Source organism: Erinaceus europaeus, chromosome 7 (assembly GCF_950295315.1).
Source record: "Erinaceus europaeus chromosome 7, mEriEur2.1, whole genome shotgun sequence".
Classification (NCBI taxonomy): Eukaryota; Metazoa; Chordata; class Mammalia; order Eulipotyphla; family Erinaceidae; genus Erinaceus; species Erinaceus europaeus.
Genome location: NC_080168.1, coordinates 68,947,008 through 68,971,282, shown reverse-complemented (window position 1 = coordinate 68,971,282; position 24,275 = coordinate 68,947,008). Strand labels below are relative to the sequence as shown.

The window sequence follows — 24,275 nt, the reverse complement described above, 5'->3', positions numbered from 1 at the left end:
AGCTGCTCCGTCTCTATGCTTTTTTGCTCAGCAAAAGACTGACTTCACTATTAAAGCACTTGGCTTTATGCAAAGGAAGTGATACCATCATTAACCCCCAGTGAGCACACCCTGCTGTTGTGTTTATTCCCAGGATTTAGGGCTGCGAGAACTCATTATTATCTTCTTAGACATCAGTGTATTGACAAAGCAATTCAGCTACCAAAAAGAAAAAAAAAAAAAAGTTATAAAAAAGCCAGAGTTCAAAAACAACATGAAGCACACAAAAGCTGCCTGATAGGACCTACATATGAAGTTTAAGAAACTACCAACCCACAAATTGGGAATTGAATTCAAACTGAATTTGAATCTTAGCTCTACTGCTTGCTACTGTGTAACCTCAGGCAATCAACTGTTGAAGTCTCCAGACTGTCTGGAGAGCTCAAGGAGTCAGCATACAAAACGTGCACAGTTTCATATGCAAGCACAGTCCTTGCAGATCAAAAACACTCGACAAATATTTTCAGAAGCAGTGACTACTATCATTCTCAATATTCTTCTTATTGCTTCTACTGTTTTTATCTACCCACTCAATTCTAGAAACAGTAGTAGAGACTAGTATTGCTGGTTAATACCCCAAATAAAAGATTATACTGGGAAGATTGGCATAGGAGGCCATTGCAGCTCTTTCCTAAAGTGAGAAAAGTCAAGTGGGAGACAGAAGTGAAAGTGGTGATAAGATGCTATTAATTTTGAGCTGTGACTAAAGATATTTAGACTGTCTTTTTCTCCTTTGATATAATAGAGAGAAATTGAGAAGGAGAGAGATAGTGAGGGAGAAAGTCAGACACAGACCTATTCATGAATTGTCTCCCCAACAGACGGGGAGCGGGGGTTCAAACAGGGGTCCTTGCACATGGTAATATTTGCATTCAACCTGGTATGCCACTACCTAGCCACAAGATATTAAGAATCTTTAAAGCTCTGCTTTTTTTTTTTTTTTAGATTGCTTAAAGGGAAAATATCAGTGGAATTAAGCCTTCTCCCTGACTCTACAACCTAAACTAACCAAACACATATGTAGTACTGTAAGGAAAGAGAATATGTCATATAACATACCCCACCCTATATGATGGCATAGAAAAAATCTTGATAATGCTGTTCAAATATTTTAGATGTACAGACTCTGGGCTTACGGAAGAATTATTCCACACACATAAAAAACTTTAATGGAAAGCTGAATAAATTGGGTTTTGTTATGATCATCCTTTAATTTAAGTGAATTATTACTAATAACTTAGGAAAAGGATTCTTTCAAAAAATCTGGACACACACACACACACACACACACTAGAAGATCTTCTATAAATGATCTTCCAGGAAATGACCTCCTCAGACAAGAAAAACAGCCCTGTTTCCACACTCTCTAGCAACACTGCTGGCTAGCAAAGGCCAATTTCAATTTTCTTTTAAAATTTTAACCCACTTTAAATCAGTTATTATGATTATTTGTTTGCCTTTACTGATGTACCTTTTTATTTCCCCAACAGGTTAATTGCTGGGGCTTAGTGTCTGTACCACTCCACTGCTCCTGGCAGCCCATCTATCCATTCATCCATCCACCCATCCATCTATTCCACCCATCCTTCTTTCCTTCCTCTCTTCCTCCCTTTCTCTTCTCTCTCCTTTTTGAAGAGGAGACACCTTCAGCACTGCTTTACCACTTGTGAAGCTTCCCCTTCTGCAGCTGTGGACTGGGGAGCTTGAACCCAAGTCCTTACGCATGGTAACATGAGCACTATACCAACAAAGCCACCACCTGACCCTATTGGTGTACTTTCTAAATGTAAATCACCAGTGTATTCCTGGCATCGGTCCTGTCTGAGATACTTAAGAACGCCTAACTTCTTCAGCCTTTAAAGTTAAAAGCCTCCAGGTGTCAAACTAGAAAGAGCTTTGGGAAAATAACATCTGCTTCTCTGACCTGCTTTTAGCTCAGTACCAACAAGAGACATGTTAAGAACACCATCTGTAATGACTTTCTCTAAAAAGCAGTTGATGCCATTTCCATTAAGCAATTAAAAAAGCCAAAGGGCTATTACAGACATTCCTTTCAGAAGGCAGTATATGCCCACAGATTTCAACACATTCATTGACACACTTCTTGGAGTGGGTCTATTACAAGATAATTCCGTGGGGGAAAATGTCAAACTCCAGGAACATTCTCTCAAGTGGCTGCCCAGAAGGACAAGGGCTCTATTGCCTTTACATAGTCACTGAAAATGATGGTCTGTAATTATTCAGAGAAAACTCCCAAACAAGCACTGCTCATAGAAAGACAACAGTAGCAAATGAGTTTACCTAGAGTCCAGGCTTAGAGCCTGGGATGGAGGGAGTACAATGAGTCACCAGTGGCTGTGAAGACAGAAAGGCTTGGGGTAAGCCTGATGGTGCTACCTAACAGCTTTACAAACTGAGGACACAGGGCAATGTCTCTAGGCCTTACTATAAACACATGTGAAATAGGGGCCAACAATAGCTCCCACTGAACCTCTCTGCATAGCAAACTTCCTTCATAAAGGCAACTTCCTTTCTTAAGATGGTTCTACTTCACTTATAGAAAGGGGGGGGGGGTTTACGAGCACATTCACATACAAACCATTCTGGCTATGCAGTATTGGAGGAATCCACTAGGGAGCCTCAGACATATAAATCCTACTCTACTAGCTGATCTGTCTCCCCCAGACAACCTACATGCTGTTTACAACAAATTAAAGAAATATCAGCAGTCATTGAGGTAGACATTATAGAGGCCTGGACTTTAATAAGAGGCCGTCTATTCTGAGCATCAGTGAGCATGCAGTAAACCCCTGCCTACCCCTTCCCCTGTCAATTCACACACAGTACTCACACTCATGGGCAGGACCAAGGCAAGAAGCAACACAAGCATGCGTGCTAGACAGATTCAGGTTCCGTTTACAACCTTCCCCGAAGAATCTCAGTAACCTTCCCCCATTCCCACCAAATGAAGCTGCTAGCAAAAATCACATTGAATTTAGTCACTAGGACACTGTCAATAAAATAGATAGGGAAAACACATCCAAGAATAGTAGAGGCCTCTGAGTCACACTGAGCAGAAGGCAACTCTTGCTTCCTGGCCAAGGCTGACTTCCTCTTATTAGGACAAATAAATCAATAAACCACCTAGCTCCTATCATCCCACACTGTAAAAGTAAATACAAAATACTTCTCAGCTTCTGTTCCCTCACTTTGGAATAGACTGTCTCATACATTGACTGAAAAGACACCAGATTCCACAAGTATGGCTTATTTCTTGCTTCCCAGGGCCCATCTATTTAGAAAATTGGGGGGGGGGGGGGAACACAACAAAACAAACAAGCAAACAAACAAAAACTTCTTTCAGGAGGGCAACTACTCACTAATATACCCAGACACTTCCATATTTATCTGTAATTGTACACTCAACCAGGTGCCTCACTGCCTAGCCCTTTCATACATATCTGTATCTTTGAAAACGCTGACCTTGTATTTGAGTGTTACTTCTTTCTGTCTTAGTCTTTATGGAAGATGACTGATTCAGACTTTGAATTCTATGATTTTCTTTCTTTTTTTAAAAATTATTTTCCCTTTTGTTGCCCTTGTTTTTGTTGTTGTTGTTATTATTGGTTGTCGTTGTTGGGTAGGACAGAGAGAAATCCAGAGAGGAGGGGAAGACAGAGAGGGGAAGAGAAAGATAGACATCTGCAGACCTGCTTAACCTCCTGTGAAGCAACTCCTCTGCAGGTGGGGAGCCAGGGGCTCGAACTGGGATCCTCGCACTGGTCCTTGCACTTCACGCTACATGCGCTTAACCCACTGTACTCGACTCCTGAATTCTGTCATTTTCATAAGCAAAGGACATCTGAGAAGCTATTCAGAGGGTGGGTACCTCTGGCCTTTGATGAATGCTTTGCAGCTTTTGTGCTCTGACATTCATTATGAGTATAGTAGGTCTACAACCTTCCAAAGGGGGGTGTCCTGTCTAAGCAGGTGCATGCTCTTACCAGATCACCTTCTCCAGCTAACACCCCTCAGTGCAGAGCACACAGGAAGCTGGTGGGGAGGACAGAGAATAAGCAAGCACTTAAGACAGCATAGCAGGTATGCAAAAGACTTTCAACTTCTCCAATGTCCCCGGTTCAATGCCCAGCACCACAGTAAGCCAGGGTTGAGCAGTACTCTGGGAAAATAAAAAAGAGAAAGCAAACACCCTGCAGTCCTTCAGGGGTCCTGGCACAGATCACCTGTGTTCCCAGTGTGTGTATGTGTGTAGGACTACATATTCCCCTCATCAACTATTACGTCCCTGAAATGCTTGGTGGCTAGCAAGCACTAACTGATATCTACTGTGTTATCGGCATCATCAACTACTATGATTTTTCTCCCTGCTTCTTTCCTGGCCTACTGCTTATTGATGTCAGAACCACCCCTTCTGTGAGAGCCCATGTACAGGGCAGTGAGGGCAATGCCAGGCTGTAGAGGTGGCGTGGCTGAGAGTGGATGGCCCTCAAGGCCAGCACATGGCAGCAGGAGGAAGAGAAACACAAGGAGGCACTGAAGGCCAAGGCCTTAAGGGTTGACTTGGCCCAAGTACAGGCTGGAACTGCATGAGGGAAGTCTCACTAGCTGGAGCTGGCCCTACATAGCAAGGCACCCTCGCAACTGCCTAGGGTTGTGGTTCCTGGAAACTGACAGCTTCTTTCTGACCTTCTGTGCCAGTCAAAGTCTTATTCATTTTTAGGCCCAAGGCAAGTGACTCTTAATTCACCATGCAAACTTGCACTTTGAGAAGACCCAGTTCTTCGTCTCGACACCTCCCAGAATACTGATGGCATGCAGAGTGTGATTTAAGTCCTGTAGTCCTTAAGGAACACCAATCACAGTCAAGCAGATGATGTTCATCTAAGAGCCCGACAAACCTTGCCAGTCACAAAAGCCTGGGGCTACTGAGCCAAGAAGTAACTGTGTGCTTTGGGCAAAGGTGGGGCAGAAACAGGAGATAGAAAGAGACAGGAAAGGCCTCTCTGAGGAAAATAAAGAAGATGGAGATTTATCAGCAACCCATGAAATCCATGAGAATGACTGGTTTCCAACAGTACAGCTCTGCTGCTCCTACTCATCTGATATCTGGTTTGCTCACCCAGTCACTCACTCACTCACAGTATGAGGCATGTACTCTGGGCTGGGCTCTCAAGTATGAGCCAGCACCTACTGGCACTGAGCCTGCACATGCCTGGGGCGCACTGGCTAAGTGGGCAGAAACTGTCCTGTGTTCATGCTTACCTCTCCCTGGAAACTCCCATTTAATTAAAAAAAAAAAAAAAAAGGAAAGAAAGAAAAAAAAAAAAGCAATGAGAGACTTTTAAAAGCCAATTTAGGAATAAGTGTCCCAAGGACTGGGTGCACTGATTATGTAGTGGACCAGACTGCAGGATTCCATGTTGAGAGCAAGCTGGAAAACACCTGTGACTTACTTTTACTGTGTAAAAATGCAAAAGTGCCTCTTCTGTTCCAGCTGTGTGCGCACAATAGGACTACAGGAAAAATCTATGAAGCCATTGTTGGCCCATCACTGTTTATGGGGCTTTCTTCCTTGCAATGTTAGCTGTATTTCTGCCAATACACAAAGATACTGCTCCCTGATGGTTGTCACATTTGCAGGTGATAGCTAACACCAGCACTGAAGCTGTATTCTAATCATACTTGACCTATTAGACTAGTTCTTTGGTTATTTAAAAAAAATAATAATAGCTAAAACCTGGAAGCAACCCAGGTGCCCAATAAAAGATGAGTGGCTAAGAAAGCTGGGGTATATATACACAATGGAATACTATACAGCTATCAAGAACAATGAACCCACCTTCTCTGACCCATCTTGGACAGAGCTAGAAGGAATTATGTTAAGTGAGCTAAGTCAGAAAGATAAAGATGAGTATGGGATGATCCCACTCATCAACGGAAGTTGAGAAAGAAGATCTGAAATGGAAATTAAAAGCAGGATCTGACTAAATTGAAAGTAGGGCACCAAAGTAAAAACCCTGTGGTGAGGGGTAGACATGCAGCTTCCTGGGCCAGTGGGGAGTGGGGGTGGGTGGGTGGGATGAGACACAGTCTTTTGGTGGTGGGAATGTGTTGTTAAAATTCGGTGGCTCTAGCTGGCCAGGCTAGCTTCACGGGCGGGTAACAGAGACGACCAGAGACATATGGCTGGGCAGGGAAGCTGTATTTCTTTATTCAGGAACAACGATTTATAAACTAAGACAAACTAATCACCAAACAGAACTCTGCTGCCTCTTTCCCCCGCGACGGCGCCGAGCACTCTCTAACTCTGTAACTCTCCAACTCTCGAACTCTGGAACTCTGGAACCCTCTCGGGGTTCCTTGGGGCGGGGCCAAGCGGGCCCGCGAAACTAGGAGGACTGATCCAATTTTCTTGGCAGGGGGAGAGCTAGAACAACCCAATGTAAAGCATACAACAATTCCCCCTCTTCTTTTTAACTAAATGACTACAGTATCAAGGGTGTGGGGTGAGCAGAAACCTATATCGTACAGGCATTTTTAAAAAAAGAAACTGGCACAAACATGGAGAAACATGTAAGCAAGCAACAAGAACCAGTGTGCTGCCAAGGGAAGGCCTGAGGGGGCCGGCCATTTTTTGCCTCTGTGGGGCGTACTTGCCTCGACAGGCATTTGCATGGGGGTGGGGAATGGCCTAGAGTCCCAAAGGCAGCTGGCTGCAATTTACTTACTATGAAACAAAACTTGTTATTAGCATAACCACAGCACAATCTAACGTTTCTAATAGAGAAGGAATTTGAGACTTTTACATATCAACAACATCTTTTAACCTTTTGTTACACCCATTCAAGATGGAGGCACACCCTAGGTGTGCACAGGTCTTTAGACCAACTTAGTTAAAATATATTGATTATTAACTAATTTTTACCTCAGACTTTAAATGTAAGTTAATTTTATCTTTATGAGAATTACGTTGAAAACCTTTTTCATTTAACTTTGGCTAGTAAGAATTTAGCCTTAAAGTTACTGTTTACCAAACTTTAAACATACACATAAACATGGTCATTAATGCACAAGGAGAGAAACCTTTGTTACGAAGACATGTCATTTCAAACACGAATTTAGATATGTACTGTCTTAGTTGTTGGGGGGTGTGTTGTCCAGTGGTGGTCTCTTGGGCAGCTTCACTTCAAGGAATTGCAGGTTGCGATCTCTGCACGAATCTCTGCGTACTCCAGCTTGTCTGCCTTCAGACTGGACTGGCAGCTGGAGATCTTGTGTGCCCAGTTTCGGCAGGGAGCCCGGGAGTCCGGGAGGTCCGGGATCGTTCCAGAATTCATAGCATGAGGGCGGGCGGGCCAGCCTTTTAGAAGGCGTGGGCCGAGGTGCCCAGGGGTGGCGGCCATGATAGGCTGCGGCGGCCCTGCCCCATGGCCTTGCTATGTCTGCTGCCCTGTTCCATGGCCCTGTCATATCTGCTGCCCTGCTCGCAGTGGCTGAGCAGCGTGGAGGGATCCCGCGTCCAGTGCCCTGCACCACGCAGTGGAGAGCTGGCTCCTGTGGGCTGGCCTCGGGCTCCTGCGTGTTGGCATCAGGCTCCTACGTGTTGGCATCGGGCTCCAGCGTGTTGGCATCGGGCTCCTGTGTGGTGGCATCGGGCTCCTGCGTGCTGGCGTCAGCCTCCTGCGGGCTACGGGGCTGCGGGCGCGGTGCGCGGGGTTGTCTGGGCGCAGCCGGCTGGCCAGGTGGAAACAGCAGCTCCGCGCCTTGCCTCCCGCCCGCTGGCTATTCCCGCTGGCTGTTCTGAGTTCGCCCGAGCGAGTGGAAACCACAGAGTGGTCCAGAGATAAATGTTTCAGAAACAGCAAAACAGTCTCGTGAAGAAAGAGCAGAGGCCTTTGGAGATCTCTTCACAAGCAGAAGAGAAGGCCATAGTACATAGGTAGCCAAATTGTCTTTACTTATCTGAGAGATGTGCAGGTCAGGTCCACGTGGGCGCCATTTGTTGTTAAAATTCGGAGGCTCTAGCTGGCCGGGCTAGCTTCACAGGCGGGTAACAGAGACGACCAGAGACATATGGCTGGGCAGGGAAGCTGTATTTCTTTATTCAGGAACAACGATTTATAAACTAAGACAAACTAATCACCAAACAGAACTCTGCTGCCTCTTTCCCCCGCGACAGCGCCGAGCACTCTCTAAATCTGCAACTCTCCAACTCTCGAACTCTGGAACTCTGGAACCCTCTTGGGGTTCCTTGGGGCGGGGCCAAGTGGGCCCGTGAAACTAGCAGGACTGATCCAATTTTCTTGGCAGGGGGAGAGAAGAACAACCCAATGTAAAGCATACAACAGGAATGGTGTTTATGTACACTCCTAGTAAAATGTAGTAATATAAATCACTAGTTAATTAATATGAGGGGAGAAAATTAATTGTATGTCTTGAAGTTTTTAAAACACAGACTGAGTCTTTTTAATATATAGGCTGTGTATTTGATATGCAGACTCTCTCAAAATCCTAGACCAAGTAGATCAGAAGCAACCAATGGCACAGCTACATACAAGATACTGGGTACTATACAGTAAACCCTAACAAAAGGACTTTTCAAAGTTAACCCAATTCCCAAATAATGTGATGATAACATTAAATATCCATTGTCTTTTTGAACCCTAAGACAGCAGGAACCTCACATTTCCACTATAGAGCCTATATTTTCCCCAGTCCTGGAACCTTAGGACAGGGCCCACTTACCCGCATGCCTCTCCCAATCCATATCAAATAATATTGCATCAGCCGATCGCAACCTAATCAACACAACGATTGCCACCTCAACATGCTTCAGCTCAGACTGTGTCCAGAGACTTCACGTGTGGAATGACAACCCTTCAGCTTCATTACTCGGGTGAGACCTTTCCTTTCATAGTATTCTCTAATTTCATCCCAGGTGGTTGACTTTCTAACAAAGTCCCAAAACCTAGATATAGACCAGGTTCTGTGAGAGAGAGCATATGTTCACACGTATCCATAAACTAGTGCAAAATATATATCTGAAAGCAAAAGTACACTAGAGTTTGCAGCAAGTACCCCCTAACACTTCCTCTCCACTATTCCAAGCTTTGGGTCCATGACTGCTCAACAATTTGTTTGGCTTTGTATGTTAACTTTCTTTTCAGCCACCAGGTTCCAGATGCCATCAGGATGCTGGCCAGGCTTCCCTGGACTGAAGACCCCACCAATGTGTCCTGGAGCTCCACTTCCCCAGAGATCCACTCTACTAGGGAAAGAGAGAGGCAGACTGGGAGTATGGAGTCGATGTCCATGTTCAGCGGGGAAGCAATTACAGAAGCCAGACCTTCCACCTTCTGCAACCCATAACGACCCTGGGTCCATGCTCCCAGAGGGATAGAGAATGGGAAAGCTATCAGGGGATGGGATATGGGGATTGGGTGGTGGGAACTGTGTGGAGTTGTACCCCTCCTACCCTATGGTTTTGCTAATTTATCCTTTCTTAAATAAAAAATAAATTTAAAAAAATGGGGGAGGGTTTTTTTTTTTTTTTTTTTTTTGCAAAATAGCTCCCTTGGATAGTGCGCTCCTCTGTCATATATATGACCCAGGTTTAAGCCTGTAAACCCCCCTCCCCATGTTGAGGAAGCTTTGGTGCCGTGCTCTTTTTTATACTCTTTGCTTTTGTCTCTATATAAAATTTAAAAACATTAACAACAGTAAAAGCACCAATGCTTGTTACCCAAAGATATTATGTCAACAGACATTAGTCTTTCTAGAACACAACATATTCTGGGTCAAAAACACAAAATATTTGAAAAACTGAATTAGCCTATCAATTAGAGCCTGAATGAGGTAGTTCTGCTAAACTGCACAGGATGGCCCAGGGGGCCTGTTAATGCTTCTAGATGTCCATCATACCCTTCTAGAGACTTATAGATACTCCAGTGGTTAGGACCACCACTCCCTCCATCATTCAGTGGGTCCCTTAAACTCTCAGTAGCCAAAGCAGCATCACCACCACTCTTGCAGTGAGAGCTGGGGGCCAGTGGTATCCCTGACATCTCTCTCATTTGCTTCCATGTAGAGCAACTGCTCCTCAGAACCACTTGTGGAATTAGGGGACCTCTTCTCACCTGGTCACCTGCTGTCCCCCACTCTTACCAAGACCACTACTACTAGTGCTGGGCCACTTCAGGTGACTTGTCTATAGGCCCTCTGCCCCAAGCAGTCAGTGTGACTGTACATAAAATACCTGCTCCTGCCACTGCCTGCCTTCACACACAGTCAGTGCCTTCTTAAGAGCTGCAGAATGATAACCAAGAGCCCATCCAGTGTCAGCCCTGCCCGCAGGATCTGATACTCACTCTGTACCACAAAACTCAATTTTTATGTCACAGATTAATTAATAGTAATATATTTCAATTTATAACAAATTAATAGTAATATATTTCAATTTATAACAATATGCAAAATTAGAAGAGATGACATAGAGCCAAAATGAATGTGCCCTGGAAACCACAAAGCTCTGCATAATGTGTTATGCTACACACAGTCTACATCATAATAAATCTATGAGTCAAATATATGTGTGCATTTTTATTTATTTATTTATTTTTACCAGAGCACTGCTTAGCTCTGGCTCATAGTGGCGTGGGGCTACTGAACCTGGAACCTTGAAGCCTCAGGCATGAGAGTCAATTTGCATAACCATTATGCCTTCTCCCCTGCCCGTGAGTGTGCAGGAGAAACAGGGAGATGTGGTAGCAGGAATCACAGAGCAGCCTGAAATGGAGCTGGTAGTAGTGCTGCTACCAAAAATCTTAGCAAAGAGGTTGTTTTTTTTCTGTGTCTCTAATTTGAAGATAACATTTTCTATCATTGAGATTTTGCAACAGTAGTGCTGGAAGTTCCCATCTCTCTCTGTCACCAGTATCTTACATGGCGAGGTCCCCTGTCACAGCTGCTACTGATCCAATATTCCCAAGTCACAGCCTGTCTTCTGAGGTTCCCCTGGACTGAGCTGCCCAGATGCCCATGTGCAGGATGATTTGACTAGTTATGGGGCATTCTGTCTAGGTATTTCATACAAGGGCCCTTTGAGTTTGGCTGGTGGTCTTCTCATGATCAGGGTGAGGTTGAGTTTGGGAAAGGAGACCATAGGAGAAGTGGTTTTCTCATGCACTACCATGGGCATCATGCCACAACACTGTCATGACCTAACCCTATTGGCAGTGACCTTGAGCAGATGGCTGGGGAAGTCTTTGTCACTAGAAGTTCTCTGCTAGAAAGCTTGAATAATCCTCCCTGCTGGGCTAGCGTGGGGGTGCCTCTTGCCGGGAGTGTACTCTCTGGGTTGGAGAGAACTCAAATGGAGCCAGTCTGGGCTGCTACTCACTCAGTGATGCGAGGGAGATGACTCAGGAACCAAACACATGGCGGCAAGGCAATGCAATTTTTTATTGATCAGAGAGCCAAGGTTTTTAAAAGGCAGACTCAGAAGTGGCATTTCGGAAACGGAAATGGCTAGGAAAGGGATGGAGAAAGGCAAAAGGGGGCTGAAAAGGTAGAAACTTCCTTAGCAACTGTTGGGAGGGTTTTAACTGGTAGGATTGATATTACCCTGCAGGCAGGGAGGGTCTTGAGGGTAGAAAGAAGATAGATCAAAGGAATGGAATGGGTAGGGATCTTTCAGGCAAAACAATTATGTATATAGGCCATAGTATCAGGAATGCAGGGTGCTTTGTGAGCCCTGCTGAGCTCAACCACATCCTCACAATATCTCGACACCTCCCCACCCCTTCTCCATTGGTTCTCTGTAGAAGGGAGTTTCTATACAACCCCACTTCTTTGAGGGAGGGCAGCTTACACACTTTATTTGAAAATCCTCCACTTCAGAGATTTGTGCATGCCCAATATTCAGTTTATTTCAGGAGAGGCTACTACACATAGCTATGTTCTTTGTGCTATCTTCCTGCATGGTCTCTTTTATCTGCTTGTTCCAATTGCTTCTCTGGTAGATATGATTGTATTTCAGAGTTCTCTCCCTGTCTGTGACATCATGTACACTCAGTCTTAGAGTCAGTGACTTCTCCCACAAACACTGGCTCCTTTTAATGGAAAAGATCAATGGACTGAGTGTAATCACTGCTCCGAAAACTAAGGAGGGTTTTGAAAGAAAAGGAGTAATCATCATTACAAATTGTGTAATCATAATCTTTGAGTGATCTATATACTCTCTGGGGTATGGGAATATCAGTCACATTCTCTGGTTTGTTTCTTGAGCAAAAACAATATGCAGTAAGTTGGAAGAGGTGATATAGGGTAATTAGGACAAAAAAGGGAATGTGCTTTGGAAGTCATAAAGTTATGCAGAAACATAAGGTATTAGGATTTTAATCAGCTTAAGGAAAGGCCCCGTGGGTTTTGTGAGTCAGTTCAATAACACAGAAAAACAAACTAGAGGAAGCTGTGCTGAGAACTGACTCATTTACCTACTATTTCTTTTTTGTCTTATCTGATGTTTGGTGCTTTTTAAGACATGGTTACATGACGACTCTGCATCTTTCCTTGCATCTTACCTCTGGGCAAAGAGACAGGAAAACAAAACAAATCAAAACAAACAAACAAAACCCCAACAGTTTCTTTTCTGGAGAGAAACACAGAAATACTTTAATATTTGAACTATCCTCTGGAATGCTAACCTTTTAGGCTTTCACTCACCCGTCCCTCCACCGTCCTATTCTTTGTGCAAAGGCTGAAGAGTAAGAGCAGGAAGAATACTGTCACCAGAGGCAGAAACCTGAGGCCTCGCTGGGCACTGTACTTCCTTGGCTAAGGGGAGAGTCAAGCAGAATGACCACAACTGATTGCAAACTAAGAGCACAGGTTTGCCACAAAGCCTAATGGAGCTCAAGGCAAAGTAAGAAAGCCCCTCCCATGACCAAGGAAAAATATGTGGCTGATTAATAGATGTCAGGTAGCTATCACAAATGGCAATGAGAAAATTAGGATAAAGACACGTAAAAATACTATCAGCAATCTTGTGTGTGTGTGTGTGTGTGTGTGGGGGGGGTCATTCAGGCCTGAGGCTCATGTCAGAATTTAAAGGTGAACTGTGTGGTTATCATCAAGAGAATTGAGTTTCACTAAATTCTATTCTAAAAACAGGAAACATATGTGATCTATGCTATGTGAGATTATATGAATATGCCCCTGGCTGGTGAAATGTTTTAATGTTTGCTCCTTTTTCTGATTATAAAAGGGTGAGTTAGAATCTTAAGAGCTCAACAAGAAGCTTTTACCCAAGAATTTCAGATAACACAAAACACAAGATAAAGTTATCTACAGAAGGTGATGTGTAATCTTACATAAGTAGTCTGTTTGTCCTCCACAAACTATGAAAGCAATATAGCTTCTATCCCTAACAGCCATATAACTTCACTCTTCCATTTGCTATAGTAAGAAGCAATTCTTTCTAAGCTGTAATAGATTTCTTGCTACTCAAACCTGTAACTGTACACTTGCCTATCTAGAAAGTTATACATTTTCTAGAATTCTTGCAAAAGGAGCTAAATTTTCTAATGGCTATAACTGATTCCTTGCTACTCAAGCCTAACTGCATGCTTTCCTTTCTAGAAAGTTACATACATATTTTCTGGAATTCTTGCAACAGGAACTAAACAATAGATTGTTTCTACTTAAAAAGCATAGTGCATTTAAAATATTCTAGCACATATTTTCTCTATCTCCCCTTTCCCTCTCAATTTCTCTCTGTCTTAGAAAATAAAACAAAAAGAAAAACAAAACAAAAAAGCTTAAAAGAAAAAGTAATAAGTCATGGGTTATAGTATATAATATGGCCCCATAGGCAATGGCATTTTATTTCAAAATTGAGCAGTAACTAAGAATAGATGGAAAGTAAACTTAAGGTATCACTAATCTGCCTAATCATTATGCTGTATACCTGAAACTTATACAATGCTCTATGTATATACTTAAATTTGCGGGGGGGGGGGGCACGTTTAGCAGGGAAACAAAGAAGCCAGACCTTCCACTTTCTGTACCCCATAATGACCCTGGGTCCATACTCCCAGAGGGATAAAGAATAGGAAAACTATCGGGGGAGGGGATGGGGTTCGGAGTTCTGATTGTGGGAATTGTGTGAAGCTGTACCCCTCTTATCCTATGGTTTTGTCAATGTTTCCTTTTTATAAATTAAAAAAAATTGCAGGGGGGATCTTCTGGTATTGTAACTTTGATTTTTCTTGTGAAGTGCCTTCAACACAGGGTTCAAAGTTCACTCAGAGACATAGATGATATAGATGCCTCATAGCAACCTTTAGCTGATGGCAGTGGAGCAAACCAAAGGTAGGCATGAAAAGGGAGAGATGTTCTGTTCTCAAGACTTCCATTTGATAGGCATCTGGCCACAAGGAAGCTCATCTGTTGGCACGGACCAGGAAAAAAACCCAACAGACTCAGAACTAATGAAGACTCATGCCAAAAACAGATAAGCTCACACTCCACAGCTGATCTCTTTGTGTGCATAAGGAAGATGCAGAAGAAAGGGCTCAGATAACCTGAAATATAAGTCTTAAGTCAAGGCATTAATAAATTTGCCATTTGACCAGGCAGAGACATAGTCTGAAGGAAAGTATTTTTTTTTTTACATTCTATTTTATCTGATAGGACAGAGAGAAATTGAAAGGGGAGGGAGAAGTAGAGAGGAAGAGAGAAAGACAAGACACCTACAAACCTGCTTGACTACTTGTGAAGCATCCCCTCTGCAGGTGGAGAGGAGGGCTTGAACCTGAGTCCTTGCACATATGAAATGTGTGCTTAACTGGGTTCCCATTGCCAGCCCCCCACCCCATTTTTTTTAACCTTCTGCTGCTTAATATATAAGTCTCCATATTTACCTATTAAGACTTTAAATCAAAAAAGTAAAGTAGGGGCCAGGCGGTGGCACACCTGATTAAGTGCTCAAGTAAGCACTTGCTCAATAATGAGCAAGGGCCCTGGTTCAAGCCCCTGGTCCACACCTGCAGGGGGAAGCTTTACAAGCAGTGAAGTGCTGCAAGTGTCTCACTGTCTCTCTCCCTGTCTCTCCTCTCCTCCCCTCTAAATTACTCTCTCTATCCAATAAATAAATAAAAAATATTTAAGTACAAAAATATAAAATGCATTTTGGTAGGATGACAGCAACTAGATCATTTGTGTTTTTCTATTGCACTATCCAGTAATTTCATCCAATAGCCACTCCTAGAAATACCCCAATGTGAAGGCTCTGAGCCACCACCTAAGACAACCTGTGGGGGGGGACAAGTTGGCAATGTGTGAAAAAATGAGAAGCCACGAATGGTCTTGTCTTACAAATCCTTGTCTTTACAACTCTGTAAAGTGACAACAGGCAGAACCTCTTTCCATGTCCCCCATTCACCTCTGACATGTTAGTAATGATGTGAATTAATAAGAGCTGACAGAACCACATTAGGAAAAACATTAAAGTTAAAAGCAAAACTGTTCTATTGTTGATGGTAACTGGAATCTGATTTACTTCACCATTTCTGGTTTGAATAATAGTCTTGTTTTTCCTCTCACGAATGTGAGAATTTTGGTGTGGAAAATATTAGGTTTCTTAAGACAAAAATGTTTCCTATAAAGAAAAGAATTTTTTGAAAGGCTTATTGCCACATTCTTGGATGCTGAGAGGAAAAACACACCAGCCAGAAAACAAACTTTGAAAAGGATTTCACTGTTTTTCTTTGGAGATGCATATTTCTGTGCAGACAGCACTTAAATTCTGGTCTCAGAAAGGATAAGACAGTCAGAGCTACTGAGAGATGGTCCCTCAAGGAACACTGACTGATATAAGAAAGTGATTCTCAAGCACCTCTTCTGCTCTCAACTCACTGTGTCTCAGCTACAAAGCACATCAGGGAGTGCTTATTATCAGGAGCCCTTAACAACTCCTTAAACTAGTGTCCCACTTTATATATGTGTAAACCAGTACAGACAGCTAGAAAGTGTGGTCTCTCCTGCCACAAGTCAAAGGTTCAAATACTGGCTCTTATCTTTATGTCTGCTGACATGGGCAGGAAACCTGACTCTTATCAACTGCAAATGGGCATAACCAAGTGATATAGAAGCTGAAAAAGAAAAGAAAAACAGCATAGGGCTAATAACAGTTCTCACCTCATTGTGCTTCTTAAAGAAGAAAATAATGCAGGAGACCCACTTAAAATCAATCACTCTCTAGTGAGAAAGCCTTCTTCTTCTGGAGAACACAACTCCCAGGCAGAAACCCCTTATGGGAGGCAAAGGTGCTACCGAAAACACACAGCTTAACAGGCCACCTAGACTGAAGGCCTTCTGGGCTGCCTACTTTGCTTTTTACAATCATTCTAAACCGGGGCAGTTCAGCTCAGCAGTGCTCATCACCTCTCTTCTGAGTGAGTGGCTGGTAGAAAGGGTCTGGAGCCCTGGAACAAGGTATGCTCAGTGTTTGATGGGACAGATTCGGTTAAGTAGGAAGCACATCAGACTACTGTTCTCTAAATCTAGTTCATCAGGGGCCTGGAAGTGGTGCACCCTGTTCAGAGCACATGTCATCATGTACAAGGACCCAGGTTCAAGCCCCAGTCCTCACTTACAGAGGGGAATCCTCACAAGCAGTGAAAGAGGGCTGAAGGTGCCTCTCTTGCTCTCTTGCTCTCAGCCCTCCAACTTTGATCCCCAAATTTCTCTTTAGCCTATCAAAATAAAAGAAAAAAATAGTTGCTAGGAGCCTTGGATTTGTCGTGCAGACACCACACCCCAGTTGGCAATAAAAACAGATAAATAAAAGTAAATAAAAAACAAAAAACACTAGGTAGTCACTACACTTAAATAAACATTCCCTAGTATTGGAAGTTATTTCCTACATGCAGTTTTTAGTGACTCATCTGAGGGATAAGTTTGCAAACATCACTGTTAATAAATGGAAAGTGCCCAATAGTAACCTGTAGGCTTTCTGGCGGGGTGATCTCCAGGAGAAAGTTAACGGACCGGTTCTTTCTCACTCGCGCAAGGGACAACACGAAGTAAAGACACCGGGGAGACTGCAGCGTGCTCAGATCTCAGATCTCATCTATTAGCAGATGGGCAAAGGTTTAAATAGAAAACCAAACAAGGAACATTATTCAAATATGTCAGAAATTACAGGTTTCTTAAAGGTCAGCTTGCCCCTATGGTAGGGGGCTAGTATGACAAGAATTGATGCAGATACATAAAGGTCAAGATAATTAGTCTCCTGATGCAGGCATTTAATTAATTACCCAAAGGTGTTTGAGGGGAGGAGAGCGGTTGAACCAGTTAAGGCAAGATAGAGAGAAGATAAGCAAATTATGGACATCAAAGGGCACTGCTAGGAGTGTGTGATAAGCATGCTTTACTTTAGAAAGTGGTGAATCAAGTGTTGTTGAAGATGGTGACTTAGGGACAACACCTGACATTAGCTCTGCAAGAGGCTGCTTTAAACCTGGGAATTTCGGTGAGGGTAGGATTTCCTGGCCAGTGGAGGAGGAGGAGTGCAGGAGGTAGTCAAGGTGGAACAAAGGAAGAGCCCTATAACCCACCCTTAGACTGGGAAACAGAGGCTGAAAAGGACAAAGGTAACATGAAGTTGGCCTGTTGGGGGTTTGCTCTTTCCTTCTTACACCCCCCCCCCCATGAGACCAACCCCCCACCACAGGGGTGAGGGAGCCAGCTGCAGACAGGGAGGACCTCCTGTGGAGATGATCTCTTTATCAAGATTCTAAGCTCAGGGAGTCAGGTGGTAGTGCAGCTGGTTAAGCACAGGTGGTGCGAAGTGCAAGGACCTGTGAAAGGATCCCGGTTCGAGCCCCAGGCTCCCTAGCTGCAGGGGAGTTGCTTCGTATCTTTCTCTCTCCTTCTCTGTCTACTCCTCCCGTTTCTCTCTGTCCTATCCAACAACGACAACAATAACTACAACAATAAAACAACAGGGGCAACAAAAGGGAGTAAATAAATATTAAAAAAAAAAGATTACAAGCTCATCAGGGAAGGCAGAAGTACCCTTTTCCAAGGAAAGGTTTTTTTTTTTTTAATCCTATTTTTGAAGGAGGCTGGAGCTCTATCTGAGTGGCTGAATATCTGACCAATCTCTGCCTTTGCTGAAGCTGTGAGAATAGTCTCTTTCGATTTTGCTTGGCTTGGTTTATCTGTTTTTATTTCTTCCCTCTACCTCTTGAGTTTGATAGTTGCTTCTCGTAATTGTTTGTTTTTCCTTTGTTTAGGAAGGCAGTGAGGTTGTATGCAGCCAATCTGGAGTGGTTTAATCTGCAGACTGAATTGCTAGGTTTTTTTTTTTTTAATTTTTTGTTTTTCTTTTCTGTCTTTGTTTCCCTCTGGGTTGACCAAAACTAGCTGTTGTTGTTTGATTGGTGATTGAATATGCTTTCTATTATGGGAAAAGCTTGCTTTTTTTTCTCTCTTTTCTCTTTCCTCCTTGCTAATTTGAAAAATCTTTTTGCTTTTGCTGCTGTGTTTTCTGTTTTCACTTGTGCTTGTTTGTGAATTATTCTGTGGAAGAAGACTGATTCAGAGTAGATCCTTTCTCTCTCTCTCTCTCCTCCTTTCTTTCCTCTTCCCACTATCCCTAGAATTTATAGTTCATAGTTGATTTTTGTAATTGTCTATTCTTGCTTTGTTTTTTTTTTTTTTTGCTTGTTTTGTTTTCTATTTCTCTCTTGTTTTTGTTCTTATGTTTGTTTTGTAGTGGAGGAGTTGCTTGGCTAACTGGTTTTGGTTGAACTGCATCAATCTTTTCTTCTGTTGCTATTCTTGTATTTTCTGAGGTTTGTGATTTCATTTGTGAAAGGACTTCGGTTTGGGGTGGCTTGTACTCATACAATACAACAACTGAACCACAACAGGACAGAAAAATACAAATCACACCAATAAAAAAACATGGTCAAATCAAAAACAGTTAATTCAGCTACTGCAAAGAATCAAGACAGGAGCCCAGCAGAAATTCCAATTAAGCCAGAATCAACTAAAAATAAGGAAAGTATCCAAACATTAATTGAGGAATTAGTTACAGGAGTAAGGAAACTTTTGAGAAAATGCTATCAGAAGTAGGGAAATAACAGATGAGACCCTCACAAAAATCCTAGCTATCCTGATATAGAGAACTGAAAGCTGAAATAGCTGAATTAAAAAGCCAACTAACAGAACAACTTAATACTGTAACTGAGAAAGGTAAAAAAAATAGCTGAACTGAAGAAGGAAGCTGAAGGAAGGGAAAGCAGATTAACAGAAGCAGAACAGAATTAGCCAGAAAGAGGATGAGTTAGAGAAAACTACGAAGGAGATAAAGGAGCTTAGAGAGAGAGAAAGGGAGAGAGAAAATGAGAGACACTGAAAACAACAACAGAGACATATGGGATGATCTCAAAAGAAGTAACATTTGAATAATTGGCCTACTAGAGGAAGAAAGAAAGGAAGGAAGGGGAAGAAAGCATCTTAGAGAAAATAATAGAAGAAAACCTCCTCACTCTAAGCAGCAGAAAGGAAATTAAGATTCAAAAGGCCCAGAGAGTCCCAAACAGAATCAACCCTGACCTGAAGATACATCATAGTTACAATGTAAAGAAGTAAGGATAAAGAAAGGATCCTGAAGGCTGCAAGAGAAAAACAAAAAGTCACATACAGGGAAAAACCCATAAGACTATCAGCAGACTTCTCCACTCAAACCCTAAAAGCCAGAAGAGAACGGCAAGATCTCTATCGAGCCCTGAATGAAAAAGGGTTTCAACCAAGAATAATAATACATCCTGCTAGACTTTCATTCAGACTAGATGGAGAGATAAAAGCCTCAGACAAGCAACAGTTAAAGGAGGCAAGTATCACCAAGCCTATCCTGAAAGATGTTCTAGAAAGCCTCCTATCAACATGAACAACATCACCAAAAAACTTGCTATATATCAGAACAAAAAAAAAATTGTTGAATAATGGCACTGCAATACCTTAAATCCACAAAAACAGTACATGTCAATTTACTATCAATGGCTTAAACTCACTCATCAAAAGGCACAGAGTAGGAAGATGGATCAGAAAATGCAACCCAACCACATACTGTCTACAGGAATCCCACTTGACCCAACAAGACAAACAGACTTAAAGTGAATGGATGGAAAACTATCATACAGGCTAATGGACCACAAAAAAAAAGCAGGAATAGCTATTCTCATCTCTGACACTATAGACTTTAAATAAAGTAATAGAAAGTGGTGAATCAGTTCATTAAAAGCAGGTTACTGCAGAGCTGGCAGTCCGCCTGGTGTGCTTACCTTGAACCATAAGCAGGGGTTCCTTGCCACCACCATGCGCCAGCATCTCCCGGCGGTACCGCTCTCCAGCAGCCCTGCAGAAGAGGACAGTTAGTGGCCCTATCACGTGTGTACTGGAGGCCTCAATAACATCACAAGAACAGCACTGCTGGAGAAGCTGCTGCCACCAGGGAAGTCTACTCTTTATCATCCTCTTGCTCCCAAAATTCAGATTCTGATGTTTAAATTATTCTATTGAGTAGAAGTAGGCTGCTATATTTGTTATATAAGAATGCTGCATTTGGGGGGGGCCAGGTGGTGGCACACCTGGTTGAGTGCACATGTTAAAGTGTACAGGACTGAGCCCCTGGTCCCTACCTGCAGGGGGAAAGCTTCACAAGTGGTGAAGCAGGGCTGCAGGTGTCTCTCTGTCTCTTTCCCTCTCTATCACCCCATTTCCTCTCAATTTCTGACCATCTCTATCCAACAAGTAGAAAAAAAATTTTTAAAAAAGAACGCTGCATTTTTAGCTTTCTGTTTTAAAGGATTATGTAGTTTGCATAAATAATTAACATAATATTTTCCATTCTTTGCTATTATAGTTGACTCTTTAATAGGATGAGTTTGAAGGGTATTAACCCACTTGTATATAAATTTTCTTATAAATGTGAATTTATCTATATTTAATATAGTACAATTCTGTAAATGTATTTTTGCTTTTTTTTTTTTCCTTTATTGTCACCAGGTTTATCACTGGGGCTTGGTGCCTGCATGATGAATCCACTACTCCCAGTGGCTTTTTCCTTTTCACTTTCTATGTTATTAGATAGGGCAGATGGAAATTGAGAGAGGAGAGGAAGATAGAGAGAGAGAGAGAAACAGATACACCTGCAGCATTGCTTCACCACTCATGAAGCTTCCCCCTGAAGATGGGGGGTTGTTCTCTTTTTAAAAGAAAAATTGTTTTTCTTTTTAAATTTTCTTAACTTTACTTAATTTAATAGGACAGAGAAAAACAGAAGAAAGGAGGAGAGGGAGAAAGAGAGCCAGACAGATACCTGCAGACATGCTTCACTACTTGTGAAGTTTTCCCCCTGTATGTGGGGACTGGGAGTTTGAACCCAGGTCCTTGCACATGATAATATATATGTATTTAATTAGATGCGCTACCGCCTGGCTGCACTTATGATTTTCTTTTCCTTTTTTTAAAAAAAGAATTATTAGTGATTTAATAATTTAATTTTATTAAAGTGATTTAATTTTATTAGTGATTTACCACACATTTCCCACCACCATAATTCCATGTCTCATCCCCTTCATTGGAAGCTTCCCTATACTTTATCCCTCTCTGGGAGTATGAACCAAAATTCATTCTGGGGTGCAGAAGGTGGAAGGTCTGGCTTCTGTTAATTGCTTCTCTATTGGACATGGACATTGGCAAGTCGATCCACAGGCCAGCCTGTTTCTATATGATTTTCTTAATAATGTTCTTTCTTTTCTGTAGCCTTTGTTTTTTTTTTAAAGAACATAATATCTAACGTATTTATCATATGAAACATGATTGCTTAAGTTCTCAATAAGGCATATTGAGTTGTGCTGAACTCTTTCTTCTTTTCTCCCTCTTATAAATATATCTTTTAAAGCATAGAGTTTGAAATTATATATGCTGCTCTTCACTTTCATAGAAAGACCTGAGATCTCACCTAAGGAAAAAAAAACAGCACTCTGAAAGTGAGCTGAAGGGGGAAAGGCAGGTAGGAGAAGTGATCACACCAGGAAGAATGGGCTGAGGGTCACAATGGTGGAGCTGAGGGACTGCGCTAGCTGGTGGCATAGGAGAATGAAGGGACATCTTGGCTCCACCTTTAGACTTCTCATCTAATTCCACAGAGAACCCTGTCTGTGATCTACCCAAAGGTAGATTTTGAAGGTCTGTTCTAGCTAGGAATTCTCTAAAACAATGGTACCTGGGGACAAGCTGTCTAGTGTTACCCTGTTATTTTCTGGACAATGCAATTCTATCCACATACATGACTACACACTGACAAGAGCAGCTAGATAAAAGATGACAGTTGTCCCCATCACGTGGGGCCCTAGACAGGGAGTCCTGGGATTCCCCCACACACGATGGGCCTAGAACTCTAACAGATCCCTCCTGCCATGGTCACTGGTCATCTCCATCAGGAATATCACACTGGACCTCTTTATGGGCCCCTACAGGACCTGGCCCTCAATGTGGATCAACAATGGTAGGAAATGTTCCATACTCCAAAGGGAGGCTGGATAACATACTCTACCTACTACCCAAATAAGATGGGTTCTGATATTAGTGCAACCTACAATGTTCTTTCCTAGCTGTGACCACAGAATGTGAGTTCAGACCTACAGGGATACAGAGGCCACATAGACTCCTGTGCTGAATAGAGGCCCCAGATCAAATCGATGGGGTTCACAGTTAACAATATTTATATACTTTTTCTCATATTTGGGAGCTACTCTCTTCCCTGATCCAGTTTTCTAGTCCTTTTCCAGACATGATACCATCTCCCTAGACAATACCTTGGGCCCACCTGCATGTTATCTTTCAGACTCAGGCAAAAACTAGTAAAGTCATGGGCCCCTTGGGATATACCTGAAATAGACCTACTTAGAAGATTTTTCCAAAATGGAGACCCCCAAATCTTCATCTGTAATGTTCTTGCCTTTAGGTTCATGATTCGTCAACAATTTGCTCTGCTTTTTATCTAACTCTTTTTCAGCCACCAGGTTCCAGATAATGCCATCCTGACTTCTTTGGGCCGATGGCCCCACCAGTGTGTCCTGGAATCCCCAGACCCCTGCCCCACTAGGGAAAGAGAGAAACAGGCTGGGAGTATGGATCGATTCACCAACGCTCATGTTCAGCAGGGAAGCAATTACGAAGCCAGACCTTCCACCTTCTGCACTTCATAAGAATGAGAGAGCTTTCAAGGGGGTTGGGGGGATGGGATAGGGAGTTCTGATGGTGGGAACTGTATGGAATTATACCCCTCTTATCCTATGGTCAATATCTCAATTTAAAAATTAAAAAAAAATATGACAATTCTATTTCTTGGGGGGGGGTTCTTTGGACTACTTTGTGAACCTGGTCTCCAATCAAAGCTTTTATAACTTCATAGGATCATAAGTCCTGTGACACAGCTTCATTTATCTTGCTTACATTCTCCAGTAAGTACGGAGTACCTTGAAGTAAGAAACTTGATGTCCAGGCCTTCTCAGCACTCAGAGCCTGACTGAGCTCCTGCTGATGGGGCTCAGTAACCTGTTTCTGCCTAGGGCTGGTTGAGCTCTGTGCTGCTGGCTACCATGAGACAAATTTTCATAAGAGAGGATCAAACAGAATCTCTGGACAGAGGTTAGGCATTTTCTAGTCCAGTGAGCATTTTTACTAGCTTTCTTTTACATGTCCATAAAAGTCAATGGCAGCTACATGTCTAGGCAGGAAAGTACATATAAACAAGATAGAAATAGCTGAAAATGTGTATTTAACAGCATGTGGTTTTCTAGTAAAGTGGAACTCCTTTAAACAAGATAATATTATATTTTTATACACCTCTCTCATAAAGAATTCTAGCTTCCAAAATTGATTTATTGGAGTCAATTTTAGCTTCGAGCCTTTGGAAAATAAAAATCTGAAAAGCAGAATACATGACTCTAGTGTGCAAAGGGAGGAAGTGAAAAGGACATATGGGGCCAGGCCATGAAACAATGAGAAATGCTATTACACCAGTTTCAAATTCAAAAGAATTGGGACTAGATGTGATTATTCACTGTGGAGAAAATCCAAGCCAACACAAAAATGGATGGGGAGAGGAAATGAGGAGGAGTGAAAACTAGAAATTG

The 24,275-nt window shown here is 42.5% G+C and overlaps 2 protein-coding genes across 2 annotated transcripts in view; one reads left to right on the top strand and one right to left on the bottom strand.

Annotated features, from left to right (window-relative positions):
• The window catches only part of TNFRSF19 (TNF receptor superfamily member 19), a 125,181-nt gene extending 119,136 nt beyond the window's left edge, over nt 1-6,045 (top strand). Inside the window, exon 11 of the mRNA XM_060194705.1 lies at nt 6,035-6,045. The gene's annotated coding sequence lies outside the window, so the exon portion shown is untranslated. The remainder of the gene's footprint in view (nt 1-6,034) is intronic.
• Nucleotides 1-24,275, bottom strand: part of MIPEP (mitochondrial intermediate peptidase) — a 135,602-nt gene that overhangs the window by 17,452 nt on the left and 93,875 nt on the right. The window contains exon 18 of the mRNA XM_007533689.3: nt 20,415-20,488. Within this exon, the coding sequence (XP_007533751.1) occupies nt 20,415-20,488 (74 nt within the window). The remainder of the gene's footprint in view (nt 1-20,414; nt 20,489-24,275) is intronic.